The sequence below is a fragment of the Chrysemys picta genome, chromosome 1, assembly GCF_011386835.1.
Source record: "Chrysemys picta bellii isolate R12L10 chromosome 1, ASM1138683v2, whole genome shotgun sequence".
Lineage (NCBI taxonomy): Eukaryota > Metazoa > Chordata > Testudines > Emydidae > Chrysemys > Chrysemys picta.
Window position 1 is genome coordinate 11,895,108 of NC_088791.1, and position 19,066 is coordinate 11,914,173.

General features: G+C 48.0%; 1 protein-coding gene and 1 long non-coding RNA gene across 16 annotated transcripts in view; one reads left to right on the forward strand and one right to left on the reverse strand.

Moving 5' to 3' along the window:
* The window catches only part of PFKFB3 (6-phosphofructo-2-kinase/fructose-2,6-biphosphatase 3), a 76,389-nt gene that overhangs the window by 41,784 nt on the left and 15,539 nt on the right, over window positions 1-19,066 (forward strand). For 4 of the 15 annotated variants that reach the window (XM_042859478.2, XM_042859476.2, XM_042859479.2 and 1 more), the window contains exons 1-7: window positions 4,749-4,926; window positions 11,379-11,504; window positions 12,347-12,443; window positions 13,290-13,356; window positions 13,976-14,050; window positions 14,593-14,649; window positions 18,380-18,504. In XM_042859478.2, coding sequence (XP_042715412.2) covers window positions 4,749-4,926; window positions 11,379-11,504; window positions 12,347-12,443; window positions 13,290-13,356; window positions 13,976-14,050; window positions 14,593-14,649; window positions 18,380-18,504 — 725 coding nt within the window. Of the gene's footprint in view, window positions 1-3,567; window positions 3,785-3,849; window positions 4,037-4,748; window positions 4,927-11,378; window positions 11,505-12,346; window positions 12,444-13,289; window positions 13,357-13,975; window positions 14,051-14,592; window positions 14,650-18,379; window positions 18,505-19,066 lie in introns of those variants that run through there. The other 11 variants (XM_065596070.1, XM_065596019.1, XM_065596324.1 and 8 more) reach the window with 6 other exon arrangements.
* LOC135983950 (uncharacterized) lies at window positions 2,898-4,390 on the reverse strand. The gene is made up of 2 exons (XR_010601820.1): window positions 4,252-4,390; window positions 2,898-3,605 (listed from the first exon to the last, which is right to left on the reverse strand). It is a non-coding gene; the product is annotated as an uncharacterized LOC135983950 (long non-coding RNA).

The following is a 19,066-nucleotide window of genomic DNA, read 5'->3' on the forward strand; positions in this document are numbered from 1 at the left end:
CCTGGCCTTATACCAGTCCTTCTCCTGCCCAGCTGGACTCCCATCTTCAGCAGGTGCTTGCCTATCAAGCTTAACTATCCTTTAGGTGTGGACAGTCAGGTTACTTAACACCTCCCTCTCTCCAGCATCCACCTTAATCCTTTTCCGGGGTAGTGTGGCATCACAAGATCTGAATTTTTCATGCAAAGAAACAAGCAGGAGGAAAAAGTTTATACATCATCGGATAAGGACATGACAACATTTTCCTGACTTCTCAGGTCACCTTTAAATCAGGAGTGCAATTACAGACTTTAGTGGACCTGGTGTTGCTGTACGTTAGCAGCAGCATCTCAGCCCATTGCAATTCAGACACAACTAAACTCTTCCTTGAAACTCATTGTGACTCCTTGGAGAAAGTTGACATGAGAAATTCTTTCACTGATGGAATGGAGAAAACGGAATGCCTTTGCCTCTATGGATACAACCAGATCAGAGGCTGTACAACTGTACTGTACCTTGGAAGGGGGGTAGACTGACCCTTGTGGTCCCTTCTAAACCTATGATTCTATAATCCTACCTGTATCCTGTGGCTATAGCAAGGATGGTTGGTACGTAAATTGTATATTGTAGTGTCTAACTGTTTGATCTACAGGGTCCCCCACTTCCTGATTTTGTAACAACTCTCTCTGCTCTTGACATACAATTTTGTTTTTTACCCTTGTGGATTTTTCCCACAACTCCCTTACTAGATTCCCTCCCGCCATCCCCACCGAGTGTTTTTTGGGACCTTGCATTTTAATCTCCTCAATCAAGGCTACATTTACATGGGTGATTGTATATTTATTGCAAAGTAAAATTGTGGCCAATTATACGTTCTCACTATATATTTGTAACAAAAATATATAGATTTACTTCCAGAAATCAACGGTGCACTATACAGTCTAAATGTTGTTGTGCCAGTTTGTTGGAATGGCTTAGTTTTCCCGCATGATAGGTATGTTAAAAATGATTAAAGCAGACTCATGACTCCCAATATTGCATAAGGGCCTATAATGTAGCATCTAACACTTGTGGTGTGTTCGTCTGTTGCTGTGTTTACATCATGCTCATCACATCTTGAGCTCATCACCGCTTCTAAACTTTCTACATAAAGGAAAGCTGCCTGGGGGCAGACCCTCATCTGGTGTAAGTTGTCTTAGCTCCATTGAAGTTAATAGAGTTATGACACTTTACTCCAGCTAAGGATCTGTCCCACCATATTTAAACAAAGCAGCTTTGGGAATGCTGGGGACATGCCCTGTACAAGGTTGGGGTATATTTTTCTGGCTCTTCCATAATTTTATCTTCATATCTTTATTTGCTATGCTAATTTATTTCAGCCACCCTGGGATTGATTTCATTAAGGCAGTTCCGCTAGCCTGCAAGCATTGTTTTAAACTGAAAAGGTAGCTGGCCATCAGATAAAAATCTGGTCAATTTAAAAATTCAACCTTAACCAGTCTGGTGCATTGCCTTTCCTGTGAAATAATGACCGGGCAGCACCAAGCTAATGGGCCCTATAGGTCATTGCCTGGAATCTAACCATAATCAGACATTAATCCTGCAGGGAATTAACTTTGCCAAGGACAATATTAAGCATTTATCCTTCCCCTTCCCCCGTCAACCTCATGATTTATTCTTGTGCACAAGAGCTCTCTCTTGCCTTTGTCATTCTGGGCCTGATCCAATGTCCATAGAAGGACCCCCTTCCATAGGCTTTGGAGTAAGCCATTTGGAGAGAGACCCCAAATTTCTGCTGACTTCAGTGAGTATGAAGGGTGCTGAGCACTTCACAGGGCACTAATACCTGGATATTAGAGACTAGTGACTTCCCCCCATTAATCTTACTATTGGATTGTGTAAATTACTATGCTTGGTAATAAAAGCATCAGGTCAGCTGTTAATACAGGGCTGCTGGACCAGCAGGAGTACGTGCCAAGCATCCGCGCTGCTCCTCCTGTAATAACCCAGCTGAACTAAATCTTGGGTGCTGGAGTTTCCTAGCCGCCTGCCAGGCAGCAAGCCCCTCTCTGAAGAACTGCAGGAGAAGGGAGCGATCAGCGCCCACGGGAGGGCTGGAGAGCGAACCGGTCGCAGCGCCAGGCGCCGGCTCCTTCCAAGGGCTGCATCTCCCTGCCGCAGCAAGTGCATCCAGCTGCGATGAAAGGAGCGTCTGTAGCAAGGGCTGAGGCTTCCCCGCAGAGTCATGCGGAACGTGCGGGACGTGCCTGCACCCGGCAGCCCACACCCCGTCTGCGTTTCGCCTTTTGTGTCGCGTGCGCGTGTGTGTGTGTGTGCGCGCGCGCTGAAATGCAGCATTGCTTTCAATGAGGAGGTGGATATTAAATCTAAAATATAATTGTACTATCAAAATAAGCCCCTGATCTCCGCTCGGTTGCATAAAGGTGACAGGAGCCTGAATGGGGGCAGGCAGCAAAAGGATAGAGCCAGGGATTTTTCTTTGTTGGTTTACATACAAAAACTTTTGCATTTATATTTCACCCCTTAATGGGGAGGAGATCATCCCCGTGCATTGTGTGAACACAATATACAGGGAAATAATCCATTGATATTTGCTGTATATCTCAGGGAAATAATCCATTTGGGGTTTAGTGTATTCACAATACAGTTCAGTGAAAATACTTATATGTCTATATTTTAGAGCTACTCTACAGTACATAATTTCCCCTTATGCATATGAGGACTATACCCTTATGGTTTCAAGATTTTGATATCTGACTGTGCAATAAATGTGTGTATAGATTATACACTTAGTGTGTGTATAAAATATGCATGCACCGGTATTTACCAGCGGGTGTTGCACCCAGACTAGTATATAATGCTAGATAGAGAATAAAGAAGAACAGGAGTACTTGTGGCACCTTAGAGACTAACAAATGTATTAGAGCATAAGCTTTCGTGGACTACAGCCCACAGAATGTATACAACATGCATACATGGGAGCGATACTTTGCGCTCTTAAAATTAGTCTAGAGTCGCGTAGGTTATCCGTGGATTTGTTGCAAGCTTGTCTCGCTAATGTGAGTCCTTTGTCTAAAAAAAAGTTGATCGCCAAGCCCCCAGGGTGGCTGCAACCCGGCTAGCCGCCACGCGGGGGCAGCACGGGTTGCTTCTCCTGATGCCGGCTGCTCCCTGCGAAGAATTTCCCCCGCCCTTGCCTGCTAGGGGCGGGCTGTGGGTGACGCAGGGTTTGCCGGCCGGTCTTTTGCTGCAGAAATAGCTGCGGCGAGGTGGGAGTCGGGGCATTCACACACGAGCGAGGCAGGAGGTGGAGGAAGACTCCCGGGAACCCGTCGCACTAGCATTCCCCGACCGGCTCCTGCAGAGGGAAGCCCCCGGGGGAATTCCGCCCGCGGAGCAGCGTTGCAGGGGCGTGAGGCTGACGGGTCGGCGAGAATCGAGCCCCCTTGTCCCGGGGAACACGTGCAGCCCGCTGGTTTTGACTGTCGCTGCTGGGCTCCCCTCCCCTCAAGGCAGTGTCCCGGCCTTACTTTGCAATCACTGCATGAGCAGAAGCCTTAAGACTAGCGTGTAAAGACATCAGGTGCTGCCGCATCCGGGCCCGCCTGTAAAAGAAAAAAAAAAAAAAGCCCCGTTTTTATTCTCTTTCCCGTGCATCTCTCCACCAAGCCGGACACGGAGCGCAAACCGACCTGGGTGGTAAAAATGCCCATGGAGCTGACGCAAAGCCGGATCCAGAAGATTTGGCTCCCCCATGATAACCACCCTGCGCTGCCCCGCAGATGTGAGTATAGTACAGCGGGGGCGGGGGCGGAGGGAGGACAGATGTGTGGGAATAGGGCGCGGGGGAGGGGGGGATAAGCCTCAGCGGTGCCCGCACTACGCAGAGCAGTGCCAGTCTCTATGCGCGCTAATGCACCGGCAGGGGGGACCATGGTCTATTTCACTTGCGGTGCATGTACGGGAACCGCCGGGCCTGGCGCTTGATGGGCGTGGGATGCCGCGAGTGGGGGGGAGCTGTGTGTCCCTACAAGATGTGAGTGGGATGCTGGGGTGGGTGGGGGGCTACCCCTCCCTTGTTCCAAGGGGCCGCCCCTTGTGTCATGGATGTGTCCCTTCGGGTGAGCATCGCCCCGTATTATCGCTGCCCGGTCATTATTTCGCAGGAAAGGCAATGCGCCAGACTGGTTAAGGTTGAATTTTTCAATACATTTCACTAAAACGGATCATGGGCGCTGTTGGCAACCTAACCTGGACACGTAGGACGATTGCACCGGAGAGCAGTGGGAATGTACCCCGGAGAGGAGAATACCGGGCAGGCTCGGGGAAATGGTGTTTCCCTAGAAATCAAGCGTTGTCCCGTGTGTCCCTCCAGCGGAGTCGGTGGGAGGAAGATGCTCCCACGTCTACCTTGAGCAGAGCTTCCGTGTGAGGCTGAGCGGGGAGGTGCAGCTGCCGGGCCGGCGGGGGAGGGAAGGGGGAGGGTTGCTGCAAGCGGTGGGCCGATGCCCCTGGCGAGCTGTGCGCCTGAATGGCCGTATAACCGGCCCGTAGCTCCGCGTCTGCGTGTCCTTACTGCTGCAGGCCGGCATGGGCGGGCGAGTGACCTGAAATGCTCCCTAGCCGCGGTCTAGCCGCAGCACGCCCCCTCCGGCTGCACGCATGGCTGGAGGCAGGGACTGCTGCTGGCGCGTGTGACTCCTCCGTGCGGGTGGGAAGGCGGGGGAGGGGGTGGCCATAGGCTGGAAATGGCGATGGCTTTGCCGCATCCGACAGTGTGCCTTGCTCCTCGGCTGGGCGGGCAGGGTCCAGACCCGCCGCCTTCCCGTTCTTTGACCCTGGGGCTGCTGGAGGGACGGGACCAGGGATCGGTCGTGCTGGGAGATGGCTGGTGTGGCTTCCCCACGTGTAGCGTTGCTGGATTGGGTGAGAGGGGAGGGGGAAAGCATGGATGCTGCATTTTCCCTGCTGCATTGTTCCCAGGGCCCCTTTCTTCCCCCGTCAGGGAGATCTGAGCTCGGTGCAGTCCCACCTCCCTCCAAAAGAAATCCCTGCACCTAATTCTCCTCTTTGCTAAGGAGCTGCAGAAGATGCAGTGCCACACCGCATCTCTGTAGCCTCTTGCACCCAGGGATCTCCACTTTCAGAACCATGGCCTGGCAAACGCGTCCTAATTTTGTAAAGTTACATCACTCACGTTTTATGCTGGGATTGTCAAAAGCCTGATTCTGCTTGGGGTTTTACCATTGACTTCGCGTTGGGAAGTCCCTCACCCTTTGCTTCCATGTGCAAAATGAGTTGCATAAGTGACTTGATTTTGGTTGTGATCCCGTAGGAGGGAGGTGAAAGGGATAAGCGGTGTGAATAATAAAGCAGAAACATTAAATCATAATTGGATTTTTTTTTAAACTGGCATGAACAGAAAGCCTCATAGTCAAAAAATGGAACCATTCAATGAAAACAAAAACGCAAACACCGGGATCCTAGAGGTGCTACTGCAGTACAAAGGATCACAACGGGAGTCGGTCAACTTATATGTAAGCAAAGCTGTAAAGATGCAACTCACATAACTTTGCATCCGAAGAAGTGAGGTTTTAACTCAGGAAAGCTTATGCCCAAATAAATCTGTTAGTCTTTAAGGTGCCACCAGACTCCTTGTTGTTTTTGTAGATACAGACCAACTCGGCTACCCCCTGATACTTGTCACATAACTTTGACCGCTCCTAAATAAGCAGTCTTGAAACCTTTGCACAAATACAGCTGTTGTGAGGTGAGGATTGCTTGTACTCTGCACGCAGGGAATATACAGAGTAATTTGGGCAGTCAGCGATAGTAGTCTTGTCTTTTAGCTAAGCTTTATTCTTTTAAAGTAGCTTGTATATTTGTGTCCCGCGACCAGAAACACCGCCCCTTTAAACAGCTGAGGTTAAAATATTTGTGTGTGTGTGTGTGTGTGTGTTTTGAATGCCATCTGGTCCTATAGAGAAAACTATACGATATTTTCCTAATGGATTTGCCAGTCAAATTAAATGAGTTTTTATTGGCTGGAGAAACTATACAAGTGTTGTCAAAGCGTAAGAAGAAGACCGACCCCTGGGGTTTCTGTCCGAGATGGCACAATCTGCCCAGAACAGGGCTACATGTGGGATTTGATACCCCCTGCGTTCCTTGGTCAGTCAGCTGGGTAGAGTAAACTGAGTCGGAAATAGCTTTCTGGAGAAGGCTGCATATCTGTGTGGCAGCAGGACCTTGATTTCTACAGGATAACAGGTCTCCTGTCTGGGGAAATTAGCTATATAGTTAGCAGATGGGACTTTTACAGGGTACTCCACGTAGGTGTTTGGCTTTTTAAAGAAATCCTTATACAGCCGATATGGCCCTATCCTCGGTACTCCACAGTCATCAACGTAAATCGCCGAGGGAGAGGGAGCTTGTGATGTATTTTTGGTTTATCAAGACTTCCGTGGAAGTGCTAGTTGATGTGATAATGGCGCTTGTAATTACTCTCTCCCTTAACACGGAATGGGACCCCTCGGGGGTGAGTCCTAATAATCTGTTGGATATATTTCTTTAATGTTATTCATTTGGGCATCAAGGACACCCCCCACCCCCCGCAGCTGCTCCATCCAAATAAAACAAGGAGCGCAAACATCACTCCAGACTGCAGAGCAAATACTGAGTTACAATAGAGATTCGTATCTAATGCACTTAGCGTGAAATCCCAGGGAAAGCAGGGAGCGATAGTGTCTCTTTTAAGCATCATCAAACAGCTTCCCGGGCCAACGGCATGAATTTTTCTGCGTGTGTGCATGTGAAATAATTAGTCTGATGGGCTGACTTCTTGTTAGGGGAGACTGAATGGATGTGAAACGATGCCTCCCGCCCGCCTTTGGATGGTGATCCATTAAATTTCTGTCAAGTTGCACGTCTCTCACGTAGTCTGTGAAGCCAAGTTATTGCAGACGGCTTAATGGGCAGAGCCACTCACTTTACAAGAGGGAGGGGTGTGTGTGCATGGAATATTTGAGGATGCGTAGCTGGTACTTTTCTCTTCCTTCATCCTTGCTCAACTTGCATGTGTACCATTTTGTGTGTGTATACAATTATATACCTCACATATATGTATCCTGTGTGTGTTGTGTGCACGCCAGCAAGTCTGTGGAGTCAACTACCAGAGTGCATACCCACATACAGACACACACACCATGCTGAAGAGCACCATAGAAATGCTTTATGCACTAATTTACCAAAGTGTTTTTACCTCTCTCTATACAAATGTGTATGTGCACATGAGCATGTATATTTTTATAAAGTATATGCATTGTAGAAAAGTCTAGACAGGTATATTACACACGTCTGTTTTGCAGCCCCTCCTAACCCAGTGTCATTCTGTTGTTTGTTGTGATCTTGCAGCTTTGTATTCTTGCTGTCTGTTTGGCATAAACTTAACAGTCTTTATTTAGCTAGGAAAAATTGATTGGGGGGCTTTTCTATTTTAAACTCAGGTTGGTAGGAGCAGGAAATCCCCCTCACACACGCTTTGATGAATATCGTGGCACATGGGGAAATGTTTGCACTGATTTTTGTGCTTCTAAAGATCCTACCTGAATCCTCTTTACAGTTGGAACTTGTTTTGGTTACACTGAAATCTGTATTATGTTTAGTGGAGGCTAGAAAGGATTAACCGAATCTTTGGTTCATTTTATGTGCACCGCGCTTTGCACCTTTCCAAGTTTTTCATTTAGTTCCTGTAAACAAGACGCCCACTGACTTTGGTGGGCTTTAGGTCAGGTTCTTAACAAGGAAGTGCACGTACAATCCCCAGCTGCTACTTCTCTTTAGGAGGTACTTTTATTCCAATGACTCTCCCCAACCCCGAGTTTATGGACCTTCCTTAAAATGCATCTGATGGAAAATTTTCCAAATGAAGATGCTCAACCCCTGCAACTCCCATTAAAGTCAGTGGGAGCAGTGTGTGTGCTCCGCACCTCTGAGGATCAGACCCTACGTTTTGCAGATTTGCCTGTGTGTATGTGCATGCTTATCCTTGCAGGGTCAGGTTTAATTAACTGGAGCACAAGAATAATGAAATATTCAGTGGAGCGAACAGTCCAATTCCCTTCTCTGTTCAAGTATCTATTTATTTTTAATGTCGAGCACATTTGGCAAAATTCCTCTTGGCTCAGTGTTGTGGATCTTTTTTCTGCTGTGGGGGAAGGGAGCAAATTAAGTTTCTTCTTTCATCTCTCACCCTCCCTGGCCAATGGTGAGACTTTCAGCAGTGCTGCTGTGAGTGTAGAGATTGGGAAACACCTGCAATGCTGCCCTGAGGTCTGGGATTGGGGATCTCTTGTGGTAGCTGCAGCTCAGCTCTGATTTGGTGAGCTCAAGTGGGAAAGTTGGGGGAACTCTCCTTTAATCCTGCCCTGCAGAGCTGGGAGGCGAGATGGTAATTCAGGAGAGCAAGGCTGAACAGACCCGCCAATTAATTTTTCTTTTCAGATTTGCTTCAGTCTTTTACTGGAGTGTTTCAAGACCGGATTCATTTTTTTTTTCTTAGTGCAAGAAACTTGTGTGCATTTTTTTTTAAGTTAACCATTCTATCATTCTTTGGTTTTTGCAGTGTTGTCCCCCCTATTGGCTAAGATTCAATCCTCTGTTAGTCAGCTTTATCAGGCACTGACAAGAGGAATGACTCGAGGATCTAATCAGTTTTTTTCTCTGTTGCTATAATTTTGTACCAGGCTGTCCTTTTTCCAATAGCTTTAGGGGTTCTCTTTGGATGCAAGGCGGTAGAAATCTGTCCTGATCTAGATGCACAGGAATTTACATAGACATTGAAAGGAATCTACACCCCTTAAATTTGACTGCAACTCCCAAATCTAGTTTGAGAAAAGTCCCATCCCCTTCCCCTTCCAGCAATCTGCCTCTTGCTTGCACCATTCAAAAATATTGGCGGCGCTCAGCAAGTCACATGATCCAGATTGATCTGATGGAGCCAAATGAGATTGGAGTCCTGTTTATTGTGTGCACAAAACTCAGCTTCATTCTGTGTGGTTATTACGTTTATTTTTCTTGCTGTAATAACAAAATACATTCATTCCTTGCATGCCATTCTGATGAGGCTGACAAACTAGACAGAACTTATCTGTGTGTAAGGAATGGAGGGAAAATGCCCTTGAAAGGCTTGTGGGTAAAAATGAGGACTGCAGATTACTTCACTCTGAGTTGTCCATAGGCGACTCTTATTTAAGGCTCTTTTTATGCTTAGCATGAAGACCAGGAGGTTTTGCATATGGGATGCCAAGTAGCATTAAGGAACTCAACTATAATCCAGATTCTATTATGCCATCAATGACAGCTGTCATCCTTTCTTGCATTTTTCTATACTTGGAGTAAGTGCCAGTCCTTTCCCTTGAGGTTCAGGAGCATGTCCTATGGCTTTTTCTTCCCTTGTGCAGCAGTGGGACTCTTCCTAGAGACCTTGTTGGGGGTGGAGATGTCTAAATACAAGAGAAATTTGGCTCGGAAATCTTGCTACTTTTTGGTCATGTCATTAGGTTAAATGAGGAGGGATCTTTATTTTAACAAATATTTTAACTGCCGCCATGTTAGATAGTGCTTTTTCTACTATCCTCTCTGAACTGAATTTCAATCCATTGACACAGATCGGGCTTTAAATTTTAAAAAGTACCTGCTTCAAAGTAGCTTTATATACATGTGGTAAGTGGTGGAGGCTGTAATGGACCATTTCACTCTTAAATGTCACTTCCGGAATGGCCACAGCTCTGCAGCTAATGTGTATTATTCTATTTCTGTCCTTTTTCAAGCTCAAGGGGATGGTCAGTTGCATGTTTCTGTTTACTTAAAAGCTGTTACTCATTCTAAGAAAGCTGGTTGGAAGGGACAGTCCTGTGAGTTTATAGCCGTCTCTTTCAGGGCTTTAGAGGCCTGCAGTCGTGTCTGCAAGTTTAAGTGCAGCGCTCACATCTTAGTCTTTCATGGATTTTTTTTCCCCGCATCATAAATCCAGTACCTAATTTGAATCTCTTCCTGGGCACAGACAGACAGGACTAGAATGGGCAGGGCCGTTCTGCAGGACCCAGTGGAGGTGTATTTCCTGAGTGGGGAAAGAAGTCTGAACAAGGCCTGCCCTATGCCTAGGTCTGGCTAGCGTTGCTGTGGCTTGCAGTTGTGAGCCCCCGTTTTGCACTTTGTGACAGGAGCGAAGTAACTAAAGGCCGTTTCAGTGAGAAGTCACTTGCAGTGATGCACTTCCCGTGTCCCTGGGATGTTCAGGACACTGTGCTCTCAAACACCTTGTTGCGAAAGGACTTCAAGAACACTTGAGTCTTCCGGGTGTGGTGTAAGAGGAAGCAAAGTCCCAAAATGGGGACTGGGCGTGGTTTAACTTGACCTCATCTGCCTGCAAGTTGATGCTGTAATGACCCAACTCCAGAATGCCCTCGCCGGTGCGCTATGCTATCTCGGCAGTGGCAGCAGCAGAGAGCATTAGCCAGGAGCCAGTTCTGCGGGGCAGGTGTGATCCGTGAACGCCTTGCTGCTAAGGCAGGCCTAGAAACGAAGCTGGCACCAGTTGGAGCTTCAGTCAGTGCCTTTTGAATCCCAGTGAACTACCCACTTGTATAGAAGAAGGTCTAGGTCGCTGGGAAGTCATATGCAGGAGGCGGCCCGTTAAAGTTCCAAAGAGCTTGGATACTGAGTAACTCTTCTGGGAACCAAGTTCTGAGGAGAAGTATCTTGTGTTTCAAACCAGCAAACCAAACATAATGAATCATACCATTGTCGCCTGCATTACACTAGCTCTTTATTGAAGCAGTCCACCGGTTTCCCTGTGAGGTGGGGACGGTATTATTGTCCTCATTTTATAAACGGGGAAACTGAGGCACGGGGGTGACATGACTTGCCCAAGGTCATGCAGTAAGTCGGTGGTAGAGCTGGACGTAGAACCATGTCTCCTAATTCTGAGCTTCAGCCGTAAGACTGTCTGCCTTCCCTCCCGGTACATCAGTGCTTAGGAGAAGAGGTATTGCTTGGTTTCGTCAGGCCATTGCATCGGGCTTCGTTACCCGGCGACCCCAGAGCTGTCTGCTGCCCGTCTCTGCTCAGTCTGACACGTGATCATTCAGCAGATCCTGTTGCAAAAATGAGTCAGCAGATTTGCAGACTAGAGGCTTCAGTGCCTGGCGCCAGTTGTTTGATGGGGAGAGGGAAGTCTAAAGAGGGAGGTATTAGATTTCCTCTTGCTGTCGATGCACTGAGGGGATAAGCGCCCTGAGGCCTGCTTTGTCAAACCTCGCAGGGATGATGCTGAGGGATTATAATGGCTGCTTGTGTGTTTTCTCTCTTCATTGTAGCCTGCGGGCCGCAGCTTACCAATTCCCCCACTGTGATCGTTATGGTTGGCCTTCCAGCTCGGGGAAAGACTTACATCTCCAAGAAGCTGACTCGCTACCTCAATTGGATTGGTGTCCCAACAAAAGGTGAGGCCCCAGCCAGCCGTTCCTGCTAGAAGTGCCCTGGTCCACTGGGGAGGCGCCCGTGGAGTTAAACACTCCAATGGATCGAGCTTGGCAGGATCTCCCTCTTACGCATCCAGGACCGGCTCCAGGCACCAGCCGACCAAGCACGTGCTTGGGGCGGCACCTTGTAAGGGGCGGCCAATCTTGGGGTGGCAGAGCGGCGCTCGGGGTTTTTGTTTGTTTGTTTGTTTTGTTTTGTTTTGGCGGGGCGGCGCTGGGGGGGGTGTTACGGCGGGGCGGTTTTTTTGTTTTGTTTTTTTGGCTTGGGGCGGCAAAAAAGTTAGAGCCAGCCCTGTCCGCATCCATCGGGGAGAGAGATCCTTGAGAGAGGATCCTGACTACTTGGTGGCTTCTGCCTGCCCCCTGCCCCTTCCATTGATGTTCCTTTTTCGCCGAGGGGGCCAAGCCCATTTGGTTTGTTTATCGAAAGGGCTTCTTGCAGCGGAGTTCAGTGTATGAGGGATTTCCCAAAGCTCCACCTCCTCCCAGGGTGAATCTGGCTCTCGGATCTGTCCAGAGCGTGTGGGCACTTGCCAGAAACTCCTTGCAGTGGAGCAGTGGGTTGCTGAGCCCAGTCGTGTTTGACACCCTTGCGGCTGGGATCCCTGGAGAATATCTGCTGGAGATGCTAGTTTCGTAGTGGGGGTGTTGCGAGAGAGAGAGAGGGTTAACCCTTTTCCTGCCAATCTCTGGATAGGTTTCCGTACATACTGTCATGCTCTTGGAGCCTGCTGAGCTGTGTATGGGACATACTAGCTGGCCCCTTTCCAATGCTGTACTCACTGCCTGCCTTCACCTTGCAGTTTTCAACGTGGGAGAGTATCGCCGGGAGGCGGTGAAGCATTACAGCTCCTATGACTTCTTCCGCCCTGACAACGAGGAGGGCATGAATGTCCGGAAGTAAGTTTGCTGTTGCCTTGTTCTGTTAACCCGCCCGCTCTCTTTGAGCCAAAATCTGCTGTAAATTGGAGGTAACCCTTCCCCCTGATTTCAAGGGAATTACTCTGGAGTTAGAACAGTGTAACTGGAAACATGGTCCGACCCGGTCTCTTAAGATTTCCCCTGCTGCCTGAATGCCATTCAGGGCTTAGGCCCAGATCCTGAAAGGGATTTAGGCACCAATTCCCTTTGAGGATCTAAGCCTTAGCTCCTGATTTTTCAGAAGGGTTGAGCACCTGCAGCTCCCATGGACGTTAGCTGAATTTTGAGGGGTCTCAGCATTTCTGAAAAGCGAGCCCTAAGAGTATCGTCCTTGGAGCCCAGGGACTCCCCAGGTCCAGGCCAGGCTATTGACATTCCTGGTTTGGGGTTCTGTGGTGAGAAAGTGGGGTGCAGCTCCCTTTTAGCTTGTCAGAGCCACCAGAAGGTGCAAGGCCGGCCGCTGTCCGTTGAGGTGTTGAATAACATTTAGCCTGCAGAGTGGCTTCACGTTCACAGAGCGTTATAGCTGTTATCTAATCAGTCGCGCACAGGAAGTCAGGATTGGGATTCCCATCTGCAAAGCGGGCAAACCTCATGGATGTGAAGCCGGTGGCCTCGCGGTAAACGCTAGAACGGGGGGCTTTTGGCCGCACAGCTCCGGACCGTCGATCGGGGATATCAGTCCTTGCACGTACCAGGAATCGTGGGTTGTGGGAAGGTTAGGAGGAGTTGGAACTTTAAGGCTGCTTCATCAGGGAACAAGCCACTGGCTCTTATATGCATCTCTAGTTACTGAAGAAACATCTCTTTCTTCCTCTGCTGCAGACAATGTGCCTTAGCTGCCTTGAGAGACGTCAAATTGTACCTGTCGGCGGAAGGTGGCCAGATCGCGGTAAGTTCAGATGGGGGGCTGCTAGTTGAAACAAGAGGCCTCTTTCCATCCTCAAAATACTGTCAGTGTGTGCTGAGACAGTCCCCCAGTGAAACTGCATCCTGCAGCCTGTGTTCTACACACTGGAACAGCGCCTTGGGGAAGAGGCCGTTCCCATCATTATAGGACTTCAGATTGGTCCCATCACCACAGTACCTCACAAACATGAACGAAGCCTTCCTCACAGCCTCCCTATGAGTATTCTACCTGCTGCTTGCAGGGCTGAAAAGAGGCTGAAGAATTAAGTAACTTCCCCAAGGCTACAAAGGAAGCTTGTGGTGGGAGAGCCAGGAACTGAACCCACAACTTCAGTGCCTTAAGACCATCCTTCCTTGCACATGCCATTAAATCCACGGGATCCCTTTTGCTCCCTTACTTGCCTTCTGGAGGTTTTTACTGCCATGTTTTTGTTCTAAGAATCAAAGGCTTATAACTGAAAACTGCCTTAAGTGATGAATTTATTACTTCCTTTTTCTGATTCTAAACCTCAGCAAATATATTGTCAAACAATTCTCCCCCTCCCCCGAGAACTATTTAAATGTCCCCTGAAGGTGACCTCCCTGGCATTTTTATTGTATAGGTTTTTGATGCTACCAATACAACAAGGGAGAGAAGAGGAATGGTCTTAAACTTTGCCAAAGAAAATGGGTTCAAGGTCAGTATACACCAGACTTTTATCTATCTAAGGTACTTATATGGCCTGCGTTACCATAGTCTCTGAGTATCTCTTAGGCCTCACAACACCCCTTTGAGGTGGGGAAGTGCTGTTTTACAGATGGGAAAACAGAGGCACAGAGACACTTAGGCCCAGGTCCTCAAAGGTATTTAGTTGCCTAACTTGGGAGTGAGGAGTCTCAATACCTTTGAGGATCTGGGGCTACGTGACATGCCCAAGGTCACACAGGAAGTCTGTGGCGGAGCAGGGAATTGACCTTGGGTTTCCAGAGCCCAGGTTAGTGGGAACCAAACATAAAGAACATTTCCACCCAACTCCCCACTAAGATCTCCAAGCCAAGGAGAATAAAATAGATGAGCTGGTGAGAGGGGAAACTTTCTGCCATAGGGTGGATTAGGAAATATTTTTGAAACATTCTACTCAGAATTGCATGGAGTGGTTAGAGCAGACATCAGGCTGGATGCAATAAACTCCCTATGTTTCACTGCCAGTCTTCAACCGGTGTTTGCTTTGTCTTCCAGGTGTTCTTCATTGAATCTGTTTGCAATGACCCATCCGTGGTTGCCACCAATGTTATGGTGAGAATGGAAAGCTATTATCTATTTCTAAATCCTGCATTTGCACAGATTGTATCTGACCCTAGCTGGTGATCAGCTTATTGTACTTCAGCGGCAGCTGAGGATTTTTAGTTTTTACCTCTCTCTGGGCAGAAAGTGTGTAAAGACTGTCTGGCACCAGCCCCTTCAGGACTAGGCAAAAGCATTTGAATACAGCCATCACTTGCAATCTTTTCTGAGCTCCCCAGTCCCCGTTCTTTTAATAACAGGATCTGTGCCACACCCCAGCTTTTGAAGAGTCTCTTGGAGGAAGCCCTGCAAGGTGCCAGGACACCCCCCTCCCCACCATGGGGGTCTCACTCTTCCTTCAGGGTAGGCCACGCTGCTTCACGGCCTCCATGACTGAGCTGCTGGGCTCCAGCAGCCCTGCGCTGCTCAGCAAATCCAACTGAGGTAGACTCCTGGTAGAGACGTGTGTTCTCTTCAAGGACTACTGCACCCCAACCGGTATTTGCAGCATCATCCCCCAACAGCATTTTCAAAACAGAGTAGAGTTTATTGGTCAAGTGGAACGCAGCATTGGAAGTCCTCAGGTTAGCACAGAGAAACGAAGGTTAAAGCGTAGTCCATTCTGGTCAAGACACAATTCACCAGCCAAGCTGTGGGGAACTCCATTTTCAAGCTCTGTCTCTCCCTGACTTCCTTCCTTAGTCCATTCCAAGGTGAGAGGGGCCCGAGCCTCTTCCAGAAGCCATCTCTTATTCCCTGTTGGTCATGTCTGTCCTTTGTTCTCCAGGCAGGACCATCCTGAGTTCACAACCCCCTGGCTGGAGCTTCCTGCTGGTGAGACTCAAGTTATGAGTCACTGGAGCTTGCATTATGTCTCTGGACCCCTTGTTGATCTGAGCTAGTTTCAGCCAGTTTCTTAATGACGCTAATTGTTCCACCCAGACAGGGGTGACACACATCTGTATTTTGTAGTCTGCCCTGAGAGCAAACTGTAATCCTTTTCCCACCACTTGGTAGCAATCCAAAGTATGGGGGAAACCGAGGCTCACATGACTCATACAAAATATTACAAAATATTCCCACTTTGTCACAATATAACTTCATAACGAGGGGCAATTTTTTCAAAAGTGCTTAAGTGACTGGAGTATAAATCCCGTTTTCAAAAATGACCTTGAAGCCTAAATATCAGTGCAAGTCAATGGGACTTAGGCTCCTAAGTCACTTCTGTGCTTTTTGAAAACTTTGCTCAAGGTCTGCTATTAAACAGATGCACAAGAAAAGACAGTAACCGGGCCTCACTACACACTTTTTTCCCTGCTAGATGAAGTCTTAGCTAGGGAAGAAACATTAATGGCATGCAACTTCCTTCTTGAGAAGCTGTCTTTTTGGTGCCCTGCCCTGCCTGTGCATGTGTCAGAAGAGGTAACCCCCTGCCTTAGGGTTGGCCAGAGCAGAGAGGGGCTTTTTTTATTTCTTTAATGAAAATTCACTTTCCCTGCTAACCTGTTACCAGACACTCTTCCAACCGCCAATCTTATCTCCAGTTCTACATCACAACATTCCAAGTCATTTTACAGCACCTCAAACTCCATTGGCTTGATGCCCAGAGTTCAAATGGTGCTTGTCCCTAGGTGACAAGGTTTTATGGCACGGGTTTGTCTTGTATTGCTGTCTGGTGTTACCACATAGGAAGCTGACTCATTCTTCCCCTTTCCATAGAATTCCCTTAATGATACTAGCAACTACACAGCTTTGAGTTACATTCAGACAGATAAGGGTGCACCTGGGAACATCCTACACTTGAATGGGGTCCATCTTGTCACCCTTATACAAGCACAGTTCCTGTGAAGTTCAATGGGAGTTTGGCCTCCATGGGCAGGCCCCCAAAAGAACTGAAAGAAAAACCTTGGAGCTGACCAGATTTCTCTCTGTCTATCCTTGATTTGGTTATTTCCCTTCTTATCTCTGTGGATAGCTTACACCTTATTTTACACAAATCAATAACTTCCCTTCAAGTTAGTTAATGCATAAGTACGTGCTTGGAGATAAAATTGTGTGTAAGTTTCTGCTTCACCGGACGTTACAGATTAACAGTGTGTTAGTGCTCAGATGCAATATAAGGCCTGGTCCCCACTAAGCCCCCACTTCGGACTAAGGTACGCAAATTCAGCTACGTTAATAGTGAATTCGAAGTACCTTAGTCCGAATTTACCGCGGGTCCAGACGCGGCAGGAAGGCTCCCCCGTCGATGCCGCGTACTCCTCTCGGCGAGCTGGAGTACCGGCGTCGACGGCGAGCACTTCCGGGATCGATCCGGGATCGATTTATCGCGTCTTAACCAGACGTGATAAATCGATCCCAGAACATCGATTACTTACCGCCGGACCCTCCGGTAAGTGAAGACGTACCCTAAGAAAATAAATTATAATAATAACATCAATGACAAAAGGCCCTGATCCTGCAAACAGTTCTGCACACACTTAACTTGACTTGCATGAGTTGTTGCATTGGTGTCCATATTACTAATACGTGTAAGCCATTGTAGGGTCAGCGTGTTGATGTAATTGCAACACCACCACTGTTAGCTGCAATGCCTAAGCTTGGTGCTGCAGTATTAGAAACTTAGAGTAAATGTTGGATGATAACATTGTGGCCTTACAGCATGTGTCATCTAGAGATCCTAAAGCAATTCACAGATGCTAATTAATGATGCCAGTGGGAGGAAGTAAAGTACTATTACCTCCATTACACAGATGGGGAAACTGAGGCACAAAACAATTAAATTACACCTCTACCCCGATATAACGCGGTCCTCGGGAGCCAAAAAATCTCACCGCCTTATAGGTGAGACTGTGTTATATCGGGTACGGTCTGGTACGGCCTACTGGCAAGAGCCGGTACACCGTGCCGGACTGGACCGGCTTCCCCGGCGGTGATTTAAAGGGCCCGGTGCTCCAGCCGCTGCGGGGAGCCCCGGTCCCTTTAAATCACTGCCAGAGCTCCATCAGCCGGGCTCGGGTGGGGATTTAAAGGGCCTGGGGCTCTACACGAATTCGGATATAACGTGGTAAAGCAGCAGGGCTTGGGTGGCGCTTAAAAGGGCCGGGGCTCCCCGCTGCTTTACCGCGTTATATCCGAATTCGTGTTCTATCGGGTCACGTTCTATCGGGGTACAGGTGTATTTCTAATGCAGTAGGTATTCATGGACAAGATCCCCATTCTGCTACGTGCTGTACAACTATCTTGCCTAAGGTCACTTGCTTCCCATGTTCCACTCTAACCACGTAGACCTCACTGGTTCTCTTACAAGTAGTTGGATGGTGTATTTTTTTTCCCTTGGTGTGGGTGTGCTCAGCTGACTCAGGGAGCTGAGACCGTCACTGGACTAACTTCTCTTTTCTTGGCAACTAAATGTTGAGGCTAAATCACTGAGAAACCCTTGAGCTAGGTAACCTTTGATTCGGAGAGGAAATGGTAACCCAAGCTACGCATTGCAGCCATGTGTTTACCCATCTTACACTTACCATTCGTTCTTACTTTACTTCTTTTATAACTTCAGAATTCCACCTGTAAGTGGACTCTTTGTACCTGACTCTTGGAAGAGCTTTGACACCTGATATTAGACCAGCCTGACTGTTCCATGACACATCGTGTTCGCACTGTCGTTGACCTGAGGCGCTAGCTTTTGTCTGCCCAGAAAGCTGTCTGATGACGCATTGATTTGTTTTCTGTGTTGCTGCAGGAAGTTAAATTGTCCAGCCCAGATTATAGGGACTGCAACTCAACCGATGCCATGGAAGACTTTATGAAGAGAATCAATTGTTACCAGGCCAGCTACCAGCCGCTTGACCCAGATAACTATGACAGGTAAGGGGTTTTGCTTTGAAATAGCTTGGCTTGAAGGTGTTTTGTCTTGGAAGAAAAGGGTAATAAAATATAGATCTGTATTTCAGTTTCTGTTTGAAAAAGTGAATTTATTAGAATAAAATAAGAGTGAGTCCCAAACTCTCATTAAACTCAAGCATCTATTGGAGGGCCAAAAAGATCTGGCTTTTTCACCGTCCTTTATGCCTTGTGGCTCCAGCCTGGAGCCAGAGTACCAGAGCATCCTGCGGTAACTTTTACATGCGATTTCTGGGCCGACCAGAAGCAGCGTGCGCTGATTTCTTGAGGCTTTCAGGCTGGTTTCCAGACCCAAGAACTTTGGAGGGGCAGCTGAGATGTAGGGTGCTTCTCTGAACCTTTTGACATCATCCCATCAAAGCTCTGTAATGTTGCGAGCCCTGGGAGGGAGCGGGCCCCTACCGTAATCAACTCTCCAGCCAGAGCAGACACCCAGGAGGCCCTGGCCACCCTAAGTGACTCTGGATAGAGCCAGTTTTAGTCTGCAGTGCTGCATATTTATCTCCTCTGCTTCTCCATTTGGGAA